This window comes from Myotis brandtii, unplaced genomic scaffold (assembly GCF_000412655.1).
Source record: "Myotis brandtii unplaced genomic scaffold, ASM41265v1 scaffold517, whole genome shotgun sequence".
NCBI lineage: Eukaryota > Metazoa > Chordata > Mammalia > Chiroptera > Vespertilionidae > Myotis > Myotis brandtii.
Genome location: NW_005369706.1, coordinates 1,175,201 through 1,187,955, shown reverse-complemented (window position 1 = coordinate 1,187,955; position 12,755 = coordinate 1,175,201). Strand labels below are relative to the sequence as shown.

The window sequence follows — 12,755 nt, the reverse complement described above, 5'->3', positions numbered from 1 at the left end:
AATATCAAACTGACTAAGTGAACAACAAGCTGACTAATTATGCTTGAGTCAAAAACACTGCTTTCTCTTTGTGGACATTTGCTTATGATTTTCATTTTACATTTTATCTTCAGACTATATCATGCTTTCTACTAGTAAAGTTCTCATAGTTTCTATGATGGACTGAATCATACCAGCAACTCATGGTCTACTACCAAAAAACTATAAAGACCACTACCAATTCCAAAGTATTTTCCCCCCAAGATGAGTCTGATAACCACTGGTGACTGAAGAATGACTTTTACTATCAAAGGCCACTTTAAGTAGTGTGGGGGCCTGGGATAAGAAATAAGTGACCCAGTTCCCCAACCCAGGCCTCTTGGGCTCTGAACTTACCTTGCTGTTGACACAGTATGGGTGATAGCACTGCGAACACTGGGAACAGGCAAGGAGGTGGCCCTCTGCCCCCCGGCCAAAGCTGCCACATACTACACACATGTCCTGGGGAAATACACAGAAACCCAATGTCCAACTAGGTAGGTCTCCTTTTCCCACTCAGTCCTGGCAACTAAGTACAACTCTAATCTGAGGGAAGGAGTCAGGGAACCAAAAGCCCAACCCCTGGCCTCAGGACACTGTGAGCCATCATGGGGCCCTGTTCCTTCTTAGCTTGATGCGTTGCCTAGCTGGTGTGGCTCAGCGGTTGAGTGTCAACCCAGGAACCAAGTGGTCAGCGGTTCAATTCCCAGTCAGGGCACATACCTAGGTTGTGGGTCGGATCCCTGGAGGCAACCAACTGATCAATGTTTCTCTCTCACATCTCTCTCTCTAAAAATCAATAAACTTATTTTTAAAAAAATAGCCTGATATGGGTAAAAGTAAGAAATAAAAGGAGAAGATGGGTAAAGATTGGTGAGGCTGAGAGAGCAACATATGTGCCAGTATTCTATCAGCTTTGTGGGATTATTCAGGTGAGAACATACATAAGCTCCCTTCAACAGGGCAGAAATCATTTCTGCCTTTTCACTGCTATATCCCTAGCTCCTAGTTCAGTGCCAACCTCAGAGGTGACACTCAAGAGAAATCTGATGGATTGACAAAAAAATGAACAATGTGATTCCAATTCACTGTTTTCTGATTAGCTGGTAGAGAAGTAGGTCTTTGGTTTTCTGCATCTGCTCTCCCACCTAAAAACATACACCCAATATGAGTCTGCCAGTCACATATGGTACCTGCATTAGGACAAACTTGTCTGTATTGGAGAAGAGAACCACAGTATTTTGCATGGTGTCGTCATCATCATCTTCCTCCTCCTTGCTGGGAGAGCTATCGATATCAGCAACCTTATAGGCAGAGAGTTGTGGAATGTGAGGCAGCTAAATCTGCGCCAACTAAGCTGCTTTCCTCTTTGGTACTGGGGGAAGGAGGTATGAACCCCTGGCTAAATGAAGGCCAGAAGTGAGACTAAGAAGCAGAAGAACACCCCAGCTCCCAAACTGGGCCTCAGCCCAACAGCAGAGATTTCAGAGAAGCCTGGGGGCCAAGTGGACAGAAGGAGTAGACAGAGCGGACAGGCCCTAGGCTAGCAGGCAGGCAGGTGAGCGTGCAGGGGACTGACAGGATTAAAGGATGTTTAATCTTGAAAGAGCCAGCTGAAGCATGTTTGGGGGATGGGAAGCCTCTCCTTACTACCAGAGTCTCAATGGAAGAAGTGGTTGATTTTAGCCGGGCCCGTCCTCTCCCACGTCCTCCATGTGCTCCTCCACGTGGCCGGCGTCTTCCTGGGAAACTACTGCTGCGACCCTGAGTGAAGGAAGTGGATAATAACAGGGAGAAGTTGAGGACTAGTGTGTTGGGTCCACAGGTTTAGAAGGAAGAGAAGAAACTAATGGACAGAGCATAACAGGTAATAAAGGCCAGGAGTCCCAGCAGGGCAAGGGAAAAGCTCACTCTCAGACAGCAACAAGTAGGCAGCTCTTCTCCCAAGCAAAAGTGGCCAAGTGGCCCAATGATAAAAATACTGGTGTTAAAGGCCCGCGTTTCTAGTTGATTCTATTACTGAGTAACCATGAAGCTGGGAAAGTCACTTCCCACTCTATGTATTAGTATTCTCCTTAATAAAATAAGAGTGGACTAAAGGAGCCCTGACAGTCTAGAATTCAATAAGCCAGGTGGGAAGGTATTAGTGACACAGCATTGTACCTCTGACGTTATTAGCATGAAGTTGACCACATCCAGTGACTGGATAGCCCCTTACCTGTTTGATGCGGGAACGAGCTGGGGAGCTGCGCCGCTTCCCCTTGTCCCCTTCAGCTTTGCCTCCACTGACAGCTGTCCCAGTATCACACAACAGTGAGTCATCAGTCTCTGGCAGAGAGTCAGTACAGAGCCGAAGGGAGCCTTCATCTCGAGCTGGACTAACATCTGTAGATACCCCCAACTCCATAGACAAGGAGCCGCCCCCCTCGGGGTCAGGAGAGCCCAGCAGGGGCTCTGAGCCAGGAAAACTGGCACTGGCATCGCCCTGGCTCAGATTGGAGATCTCATTAACGATGTCGGATTTGATGAGAACAGGTGGGGTAGGGGCCACTGGTGCACGTGGCTCCTCTTGCTCTTCACAGGGTGAGCCCTGCCCTGTCTGCTTGCACTCTGGGCCATAGACCTCCATAGGGGTCACAGGGGCCAGCTCCTCGGGGTCCAGGAGCACAGGGGAACCCTTAAGTTCACTAGCCAAACTGCCAGGGGTCTGTCCAGCCTCTGGCTGGGAATCAGGAGTGTCAGTCCCATCCAGAGGGGCTGTGTCTTCCCCCAGGCCAGAGAAGTCTTCCAGGGCTGGGGCAGGACTGGGTGCAGGGCAGGAAAGGTTCCCCATGGGGGAGGGGAGAGGACTAGTAGGGCTAGGCTCCAAGGCTGGGCACTCGGGTTCTGGGGCTTTCTCAATCTCCATCTCAGGCGGCTCGGCCTCATGTGAAACCTCCATTGCCTTCTCTATGGGACTCAGTGGGGAGGGAATGGACAGTGGCAGAGCAGGAGGAGAGCACTGTGAAGGAGGGGAGTTCTGGGGAGGTAGGGAATGCTGGAGGAGTGGAGAACACCGAGGGGGAAGGGGCTCCATCAGGATGGGAGAGGCCAGTCCCATTGGGGAGCCTGGAGATGGGGGAAGGATCATAGGGGGTACAGGCTCGGGGTCAGTGCAGTTAGCTTCCGGTGGAGGGCTAATGGGTGTCTCTAGGATGGGGGCAGCCAATGGTGACTCAGGGTCACTGTCCCCTTTGGCACCAAAGGGGTACTCTAACTCCCCCAAAGGAGAGAGGGCTGGTGGGGCTACAGCTGTGATAATGGGTGAGAGCGGAGGAGGAAGTGGATCTGGAAGGAAAGAGAAAAAGGGAGGCTCTTAGATTAGATGTGCCATAAAGAATCAAGACTGTCCCAGAGAAAGAGGGTACTAACATCCCCTTACCTGGTGGCATCAGCTGAGGTGACAAGGATGGCTCCCTAGTTGGGGACAACGGTAGCTCCTCAGGCAGAGGGGACAGAGGTGGTTCCCCAGGCTCAGACAGAGCCGGCTCTCCAAGCAAGGGGGATAAGGTTGGCTCCCCAGGTGGGAGGAACAAGGGCAGTTCCTCAGGTGCAGAGCATAGGCTTGGCTCCCCAAGGGGCTCTTCAGGTCGAGGGGACAGGCATGGTTCCTTAGGGTGGGAAGACAGGTGTGGCTCCTCAGGCCGGGGGGACAGGCGCAGCTCCTCAGGCACAGGAGATGGCTGTCGCTCCTCGGGCATGGGGGATAGGTGTGGTTCCTCAGGCTGGGGGGACAGGCGTGCTTCCTCTGGCTGCGGAGACAGATGTGGTTCTTCTGGCTGGGGGGACAGGTGCAGCTCCTCAGGTGCAAGGGATAGGCACAGCTCCTCAGGCTGGGGGGGCAGCAGCAGTTCCTTGGCTGCAGCGGACAGGCATGGCTCCTCGGGCCGAGGGGACAGGCGTGGGGACAGGCGCAGCTCCTCAGGCTTGGGGGACAGGCGCAGCTCCTCAGGCTTGGGGGACAGGCGCAGCTCCTCAGGCTTGGGGGACAGGCGCAGCTCCTCAGGCTTGGGGGACAGGCGCAGCTCCTCAGGCTTGGGGGACAGGCGCAGCTCCTCAGGCTTGGGGGACAGGCGCAGCTCCTCAGGCTTGGGGGACAGGCGCAGCTCCTCAGGCTTGGGGGACAGGCGCAGCTCCTCAGGCTTGGGGGACAGGCGCAGCTCCTCAGGCTTGGGGGACAGGCGCAGCTCCTCAGGCTTGGGGGACAGGCGCGGCTCCTCAGGATTGGGGGACAGACGCAGCTCCTCAGGCTTGGGGGACAGACGCAGCTCCTCAGTTGTGGGGGATAGGTGCGATTCCTCAAGTGGGGGGCAGAATTGCAGCTCCTCAGGCAATGGCGACAGGGGTGACTCCTCCAGTGGTAGGGACACGAGCAAGTCCTCTGGTGGCGGGGACGCAGGGGAGTCTTCAGGTGGTGGGGATGTGGGTGAATCCTCAGGTGGTGGGGATACACGTGAAGCCTCAGGTGGAGGGGATGTGGGAGACTCCTCAGGTGGTGGGGACAGGGGAGATTCCTCAGGCGGTGGGGACAGGCGTGACACCTCAGGCAGGAGGGATAGGCATGATACCTCAGGTGGGGGGGACATAGGTGAGTCTTCAGGTGGTGGGGACATGGGTGAATCCTCAGGTGGTGGGGAAAGGCGTGAAGCCTCGGGTGGTGGGGAGAGGGGAGACTCCTCTGGTGGGGGGGACAGGGGAGATTCTTCAAATGGTGGGAACATACGCGATGCCTCAGGTGGTGGAGACATGGGTGACTCTTCAGGTGGAGGAGACATGGGTGACTCCTCAGGTGGTGGAGACAGGCGAGATGCTTCAGGTGGTGGGGAAGTGGGTAATTCCTCGGGTGGTGGGGACAGGGGAGACTCCTCAAATGGTGGGTTCAGGGGTGATGCTTCAGGTGGTGGGGACAGGGGTGTCTCAAGTGGAGGAGATGGGGGTGACTCCTCTGGTGGAGAAAAGGGTGACTCTTCCAGTGGAGAAAAAGGTGATGATTCAGGTGGGGGAGACAGAGGAGACTCCTCAGGCGGTGGAGAGAGGGGTGATTCCTCAGGCGGTGGGGATAGACGAGATGCCTCAGGCGGCGGGGATGTGGGTGATTCCTCAGGTGGTGGGGACAAGGGCGACTCCTCAGGTGGGGGCAGCAGTGGCATCTCCTCATTTAGGGGGGCCTCCAACTGTGGCTCAAGTTGGGCCCCTGCTCTCCCTGTAGATATAACATACTGTGCTTCTATCTAGCTCAACTCCACTCCACAGAAAGTACAGAGTCTAAGGCAGAGCAGAAACTGTCCCTTACCACAGAACAGAAGGGGACTTTCATGGACCCTCAAACCCTACTCACCTAGTGGTTTGGCTTCACATTGCAGGGGCCCCGGTTCCTTGGGTTGCATAGAGGTCACGTGCCCACCCTTTGGCTGCCCTTGGCATGCAACGTACAGAGCATCGGGCTCATCAGTGGGGGTATCGCCAGGCTCTGGGGGTGAGAATCTGCAGAGGGTACAGGGGAGTAGGCATTGTGGCTCTCATCAGCTATCAACTCCTAGAGAGTGTACTGGGGTAAGGCATGAATGCCATGGGTTGTACTGCCCATCTTAGGGCTCCCTCTGCCAATCTCAGCACTTCCGATCCCACAGTCCAATCTCTTTCAGTCCACACTACTTACCTGCTACAGACAGCAGAACGCTGCTCAGCAACAGAACTTATAGGCTGTCCTCCCTGGGTTTTGTGACAGCGATAACAGAGTGAGTAGTTCTCGAACCACTCAGAGTTGGGATTCAGCTCTGCTGAGCCTGCCCCACAGGACCGGCATACCCGGCACGCCTAGAGAAAGGAGAAAGCAAAACAGGCATCAGTCAGACAGCAGAGACTAGAGGGGAGCATGGGACTTGTCACAACAGAGAAACTCTGGATGTTATAGGAGGCAGAATTAGAAGAGTAAGGCAGGATCAAGGACCCTCACCTTGCACTTCCAAGAGTGAGCAGGCAGTTCTTCCATAGGTGGTTTTAGGCAGAAGGTATGGTATCCTTTGTCACACGTCTCACAGACCAACATCTTAGAGTCATTCCCAGGTTTCCTGCAGAGACAGGGCACATAACAGGGTCCCTCCCTGCCCTTGTTTTTAACCCTAAACTGTGCTTTGCCTAAGGCTTTCCTCCTGCCTTCCCATTCTTACCTGCAGGCTTGGCACACTTTGCATTCAGGGCACTGCCAGCCAGCACGCTTGCGGGCAGTCAGAGCAGTGTCCAGGCAGGCCCCATGATAGTGATGCCCACAACTGGTACAGAAGAACAGGTCACACAATTCCCCTGGTCCCTCACATACTGCACAACGAGCCTCCTCTGCAGTCAAAAGGGACAGAGAACACAGGTCAGATATGGATTCCTTGCAGGTCTCAGGACAGTGCTGTCTACATAACAGGCATTCCATGGACCAGAATGAACAAATACACAGTTACTAAGTGTCTGCCTAATATATGCTAGGCATTGTTCTAGGCATTGCAGACATCATAGTAAATAAGACAGGCAAAGCCCCTGCACTCTCAAAGTTCACACCTATTTTAATGAGGCAGACTGACAGTATAAAATTACCATCGTTGATAGTGCTCTGCAAAGTACAAACCCCAGGCACTCTTGACCCCTCATTGCCTGATGTACAAGGAGCAGGACTTCTCACCCAGATGTGCGGCACCCTCACTGTGCTCCGGGCATAGCAGCTGCAGTGTTTTCATGGATAAGAAGGAACCGCTGGCAGTGGCACAGGGGAAGTGGTAAAGCCGTGGGCATCCAGGTGAGCGACAAGGGATGGAGGCACCGAGCCTGGTGCAGTGGGAGCAGCGCTGCCAGGGTGGAAACAAAGCCTCAGTGCCAGTCAGCTCACTCCAGAGCAATATATCAGGCACTAGCTCTGCCCCACTATGCCCACTGCCCTTCTAATTCTACCCTGACTCTCAGAAGCCCAATAACCCTGTCCACCCTGCCCTTTACCTATGCAATCCCCTGGCCCCAGCCCCACCTGTGAGATCCCTGAGAAGATGGCCTTGTCCACACCACATAGCTCTGGGCCCCCCTTCCCCCATACACCGGCCGACCACACGGCACACCAATGGTGAGCCCAGCAGGACCCTGTATAAGTAGAAAAAGGCAAACAGAAAGGAATGAATTAACAAAAAGGTGATCGCTGGCTTTGGACCACCCAGCCCCTACCCTCTTTCCTGCCCAGGTCAGTTACTTACCTCCAGGCTCTCCTAGGTGGGCAGGTGTCAGGCCCTCAGGGAAACCAATCTGTGATAGGTCCTCACTGGGCAGTGCTGCCTCACTGTGCTCTGAGTTCCCTCCAGGAGACACCACTGGACACCGGGGCCAGTCAAATGGCAACTCAAAGCGCCGTAGCTCCCGCTGCCCATGCAGACTGGGCTCCCCGCAGTTACAGAGAGCACAACGCCGCAGTGGACCCCCACTGTGGACACACAAGCATCAGCACCATGCCAGGCCCCTGCCTACAGTCATCCCCCCACACCCTCCGACAACCCCATGATTTAACACGCCTGTGCTTCCCAAACACTCATTTTCCTAAATATTCCTCTTGAATGCCCCCGGAATCTCAAATCAAATCCTTTTGTACCCTTATGTCCTCATTTCCCCAAACTAGTTACCTGCGGTCCTGAGGTGGTTCCTGAGGCCTGAGACCCCCAGAAGTGGGCACAGATACCTCCACCACATGTGGGTTGGGAAGGTCTGCCTCAGTGGCACCTGACTCCTCAGAGGCTGCATGTCCATCAGCTGAATGAACAAACAGAGAAGCATACATCAGCCATCATCCACTATTTAAATACTAGTCTAGTCACCAGACCTATGAGATTATCTAAAACCGTTGGTGGATCACACTGAGGGCATTTTGACTTTTGTCCCAAAGAACAAAGTCCTTCAATTACCCATCTATTAGACAGACTTAGCTCCTGTCCTTGTGCCAGGACTAGAAATTTAAGGTTGTCTGGGATTAGCAGAAAGCTGTCAGTAAACCCAAAATTTGCCCTACTCACCTGCCGGTTCTGAATCTTTATCCTCACCAGGCGGCTTCTGGCTATCCATCCCTCTCTCCGACTGGGCAGGGCCCTCTCGGGGAGACCTGTCAAAGCCAAAAAAGATATCTGTATGCCTAGAAAGTCTCTCCACTAAACACTTTTCCCAGAATCCTAGGAGGAATGCAGCTAATGGTATCTAGACCTTACAGAAATCAGAACAAAGCCATACCTACAATTCCTGCACTAATGACAAAAGAGTTCTGCCTAACCTTTATCCCACTGCCTACTTCCTCCCCAGATAAACACTGACCCTCTTCTCCATCTCTGGATTCTCAGAGGATCCCCTCCCTTTTCCTACTTCCTAACTCCTAAGAGTTCCCAGGGCAATAGCATCCAACTAGAAGCACATCCAGTCAGCTACAGTAGCGTCCTTTGCCTCACATCTGAGTTCTGGGCTTCTGGTGGGCCCTATCCCTATCCTTTTCCCTGAGGCCTCAAGTCAGCTACCATCCTAGAGGTCTGTCAGTGCCAACCAATGGGTAATCATAATCCAAGAAGTCTGAGTACAGCTGAAATCCCTCTCCCAGAGACAGAGTCTGGGGTCTTGCAGGCTGTAGAACACGTTACTGAAACTAAAGCCCAGGTATGGATAGATCTCCCCAACCTCCACTGGTTCCAACCAGGACATCCCAATCACAACATAAGAAACTCCCCAATTTCTACCCACTGCCTATCCAAATCCAGCTCAGGCCTGGCCCCTGCAGCAACTGAACTCAGGATCTCACCCAGCCTGAAGTCCTCAGGTTGTTGCCCTTAGCAACGCCAACTGCCCTTCCTCCTAAGATATCCCTAGTAGTTAACAGAAGTGGGCCTTAAGAGTCACTGAGCATGTGTAGCCAGGCCTGAAGCTAGGCATGCTGGGAGTTGTAGTCTCAGGAAGCACACTGCCACTTGGAGGAGTTCTAAACAGGACAGGACACAGCCCAGCAGAGTAGCTTCCTTCCTCTTCTGTCAACCAGGGTTTCCACACGCACTATGGGGGTGTGGAGTAACGGTCCCCTCTTCTAAAATATGCCTGCCTATATCAGAGCCAAATGAAACAAACGTTAAAGTTATACATAAGAAGATTGAGACCCACATCTTTGGGCATATTTTCCTAAACCTCAGAGAGAACTAAACACAGCCCAAAAAAAAGAAGAATAAGAAAAATTACAGAGTAAGGTAGAAAAAAGGGTTCCTACAGAAGGAAGAAAGGGATAGGTGCCAGCAGCTATTAGTGGTATCTAAGGTAAGGGCTTAAGCAGAGAAAGAAAAGTATAGTATTCCCAGGGAAGGAGGAGGGTGGGGAGAATCCCTAAAACAGAGCTCTAAATAAAATTTGAGAAGTTTATCTCTCGCCTTTTCCACTCCTTTTGTTTAACCAGAGGGGTCACATACAAACCTTAGCAAGGACAAGCCCCTCTTCTCAAACCAACTACCAAATAACCTTGTCAGCCACTTGGGGTTGAGTGACTGGGGCAGATGAGACAGGGGAAACCCTCAAAGGTGCCCAGGATCAATAAATCAATTACTTTAAGAACCACAATATTAGTCTTCATTCCCTGAACTCACACTCCACTTCCAGAGAGTAATAATGAACCTCTGTGACATGTCACAGGAAAGGAAATTTTATTTTATTCCCCCCAAACTATCAGAATCTACTAGATTAGGAAAGTGAAGTATCACTTGATGCCTGTTCCCTCCATTCCCAAACCATCTCTTTCCAAAACCTACCATACAACCACACCTGAAAGGAAACCAAGGTGGTTATATGGCAGGCCCAAGAAAAGCTGCTCTGGAACTTCAAGGGGCCCTTAGAAGCCACCTATGAGAAGCAGGGGCTGGAGGTCAGGGCACCAGCCAGGCTCCTCTTCCTGTTCAGTCATTCAAGGCTTGACCACACCCAGAAAGCTTCAAAATTTCCTAAATATGTGAATTTTACTGTATGCCCCCAAAGATCTTCCACCTGCTCTGCTCTTAAAGTTAAGTCCAAAGGAGTCACAAATAAAAAGCAACAGTGATAATACAGTGGGTGGGAGGAAGACTGCCTTACACAAGGCCAGAGGGACAAATTCCTCTGCCCTCCCCCGAGCACAGCTTGAGGAGGTACAGAAACCACCTGCATCCAGCCTTGGGAGACAGAGTACCAACATCTTCCAAAGCCACAGCCTCACTCATGGAGCCACAGAAGAAGAGAGATCACAAAGTGAAGAAGATAATGTCCTCCAAGCTGCACTGTATCTAGGGGTAACTCCGAGAAGCCTGAGCCCCATTTCCCTACCCCTGCAGTCTAGCACCTGCACCCCAATGCTGAGTCCCAGCTGACAGGCCCCTGAACAAATCTAAACAAATAAATACCACAGGTTCCCTGTCCCATCATTCACAGCCAGAAACCACACACACATATATACATCAAGGGTTTTTTCACTAGTTCTAAAATGAGCTAATGCCTGGCTAGGCTTCCTCTGGGTAACTAGAGATCCCCAGAAGTACAGATCTAGGGAGTAAAACTGTGCTGGCTCCCCTTAGTCCTAGGCCTAAGAAGCCCAAAACAGCAAGGAAGAAGACAGGGTGGCACACTTTCCTCTCTGCCTCTATCCCAGACCAATAGCTTTAACTCCATTTTCCCAGCCAAGGGGGAAATGGAGGCTTGGAGGGGTGAAAAGCTGAAGCAGGCTCTTGAGTGAACAACTTCTGTAGGACTCAGGACTTCCTGGTTCCCAACCTGAGAATCAAACCACACCTCTTCCCACCCTCATTTTGGGTTGACCCTCTAGGAAGAATCCAAATGGCAACACTAGTCCTGTAGACCCTCTATCTAGACCAGCAGTCACCAACCTTTTGGACCACCAGTGATCCGCGGACCACCGGTTGACGACCGCTGCTCAAGACAGTCCCTGGGTAAACCTGAGGTAATCCACAGCTAACAGCGAGAGGCCCCCCCTAAGGAAGTTCAGTGAGGACAGACAACAGGAGGGGTCTTCCATAGGAGGCAGGGGCAGAGAGCATGGGTGACAGCTAACCTCACTCTACCACCCCTGTGCCACCTCCCACCTTGGGGTTAATATCCAGAAATCTTTCAAGGGCAAAATCCCTATTTTCTCCTTCCCAAGACCAGGCTCAAAGAGATCTAGCCCATGTATGTATGTTTCAGGGGGTGGAGTGAAGAAGTAAAACACACCAGCCAAATCCCAGCTGGGCAGCATGACAGCTGCAAGAGGGGCTGTCCCAGCACAGGGCCCAGAGGCATGAGGCTCATGCTGCACTCTTCCTACACTCACATGTATACCCCTTCTCCTCAGTACCTCCGGACAGGTTTGGAAACACTAGCTTCTGCAGAAAGAAACTCTGCAGATCATTTCTCCTCCAAAGAGATACAGTAAGGACTGGGACAGGAGCAGAGGGCCAGTTAACATTCCCTGATCAAAAAGGGTTGGAGAGGTTGGGATGGGCCTGCAGGATTGGCCAAAGACTTAGGAGCAACCAGCTCACCACACCAGGTCCTGAGAAAGCGGGAGACAAAAGCCATTTTTTGCAGCCCACATTCGCAGGGAGCAAATCTCAACTGCCTCCTCCATAATCCCCTAGAGATTATGTCCATCCTGAGAGGAGGGGAGGCAAACCAGGCTAAGACAGCACTAGGCCTCCCTGCGGTCACTTTGCCAGGCAGGGGTAGTTTAAAGTTGACCAGCAAGGCCGGACTGCCCCCAGCCCCACCTCCTCCTTGCACCAGCCACCCCCTTCATCACACTAGTCAGTTTGCACACACTGTAAAAGAAGGCCTGGTGAAGGACCCAGGATTCCTTGAGTTTCCCAGAGGACTGCTGAGGACCCCGATGGGCAAGAACAACCTTAAAGTCCAACCTGGCAGTAAGTCTGACCTGGCAGTGGCACCCCAGCCACCCTCCCAAGTTATTCTGTTCCCAAGGCCCACAAGGAACCCTGAGGGAGCAGCAGGAGTCGATGGGGATTGGTGCTGGCATCGGGGCCTGGGTCCTACTTGAGTAGAGCTCCCCCAACACAAAAATAAACAGGCCGAGAGGCGATCTGGCCGGGCTTCCAAAACTCCCGTGGTTCCCTGAACCCCCAGTCTTTAACGAGGCACACCCCAAGACACCAGGCCTCAGTTCTGCCCCCGCCACTGGCTCAGGTTCCCTTGACAGACCCTGCCAGCAGAGCCCTCCTCAGCCCTGGCACCCCTTTCTCCAACCTAAAGGCCAGCTCCGGCCAAGACAGTCCATCTGGCGGTGCCCCGAGTCCAGCCCTTTCTGGGCCTTGGCCGGACGGACTTCACTCACCTCTTCACAGGGCGATCCAGGAATCCTCATCCGAGAACATGGCCAGAGCCCGGGCCGCTCCCCGACCTCCAACCGCCAGAGCGATCACAGCCGCCCCCCGCACGGGGGGGCTGAGGGTGGCCAAGAACGGTAAATCCAGGTCGGAGTGGCCACCCTCCCCTCCAAAAAAAAAGCAAGAAGCCAAAGACGGGTTCTGCGCTTCAGGTTCCAGCAGTTTAGGTTTCCATGGACAGCCCGAGGGCGGCGAATCCCGAGCGGACACAAAGAGAGCACCGGTGGCTTTGATCTCGGGAGCGCAGGCTCCGCATCCGCGTCGTCGGGCGGCCTCTCAGTCCTCGGGCCG

General features: G+C 53.1%; 1 protein-coding gene across 1 annotated transcript in view; it reads right to left on the bottom strand.

Annotated features, from left to right (window-relative positions):
* Positions 1 to 12,749, bottom strand: part of KMT2D (lysine (K)-specific methyltransferase 2D) — a 37,487-nt gene extending 24,738 nt beyond the window's left edge. The window contains exons 1-15 of the mRNA XM_014548592.1: positions 12,413 to 12,749; positions 8,094 to 8,179; positions 7,707 to 7,833; positions 7,287 to 7,510; positions 7,067 to 7,176; positions 6,728 to 6,890; positions 6,228 to 6,393; positions 6,014 to 6,128; positions 5,717 to 5,874; positions 5,396 to 5,541; positions 3,440 to 5,260; positions 2,237 to 3,345; positions 1,669 to 1,782; positions 1,212 to 1,322; positions 376 to 480 (exon numbers count right to left, since the gene is read on the bottom strand). Of these exons, the coding sequence (XP_014404078.1) occupies positions 376 to 480; positions 1,212 to 1,322; positions 1,669 to 1,782; positions 2,237 to 3,345; positions 3,440 to 5,260; positions 5,396 to 5,541; positions 5,717 to 5,874; positions 6,014 to 6,128; positions 6,228 to 6,393; positions 6,728 to 6,890; positions 7,067 to 7,176; positions 7,287 to 7,510; positions 7,707 to 7,833; positions 8,094 to 8,142 (4,518 nt within the window). The 5' untranslated portion in view covers positions 8,143 to 8,179; positions 12,413 to 12,749. The remainder of the gene's footprint in view (positions 1 to 375; positions 481 to 1,211; positions 1,323 to 1,668; positions 1,783 to 2,236; positions 3,346 to 3,439; positions 5,261 to 5,395; positions 5,542 to 5,716; positions 5,875 to 6,013; positions 6,129 to 6,227; positions 6,394 to 6,727; positions 6,891 to 7,066; positions 7,177 to 7,286; positions 7,511 to 7,706; positions 7,834 to 8,093; positions 8,180 to 12,412) is intronic.
* Positions 12,750 to 12,755: the final 6 nt, after the last annotated feature.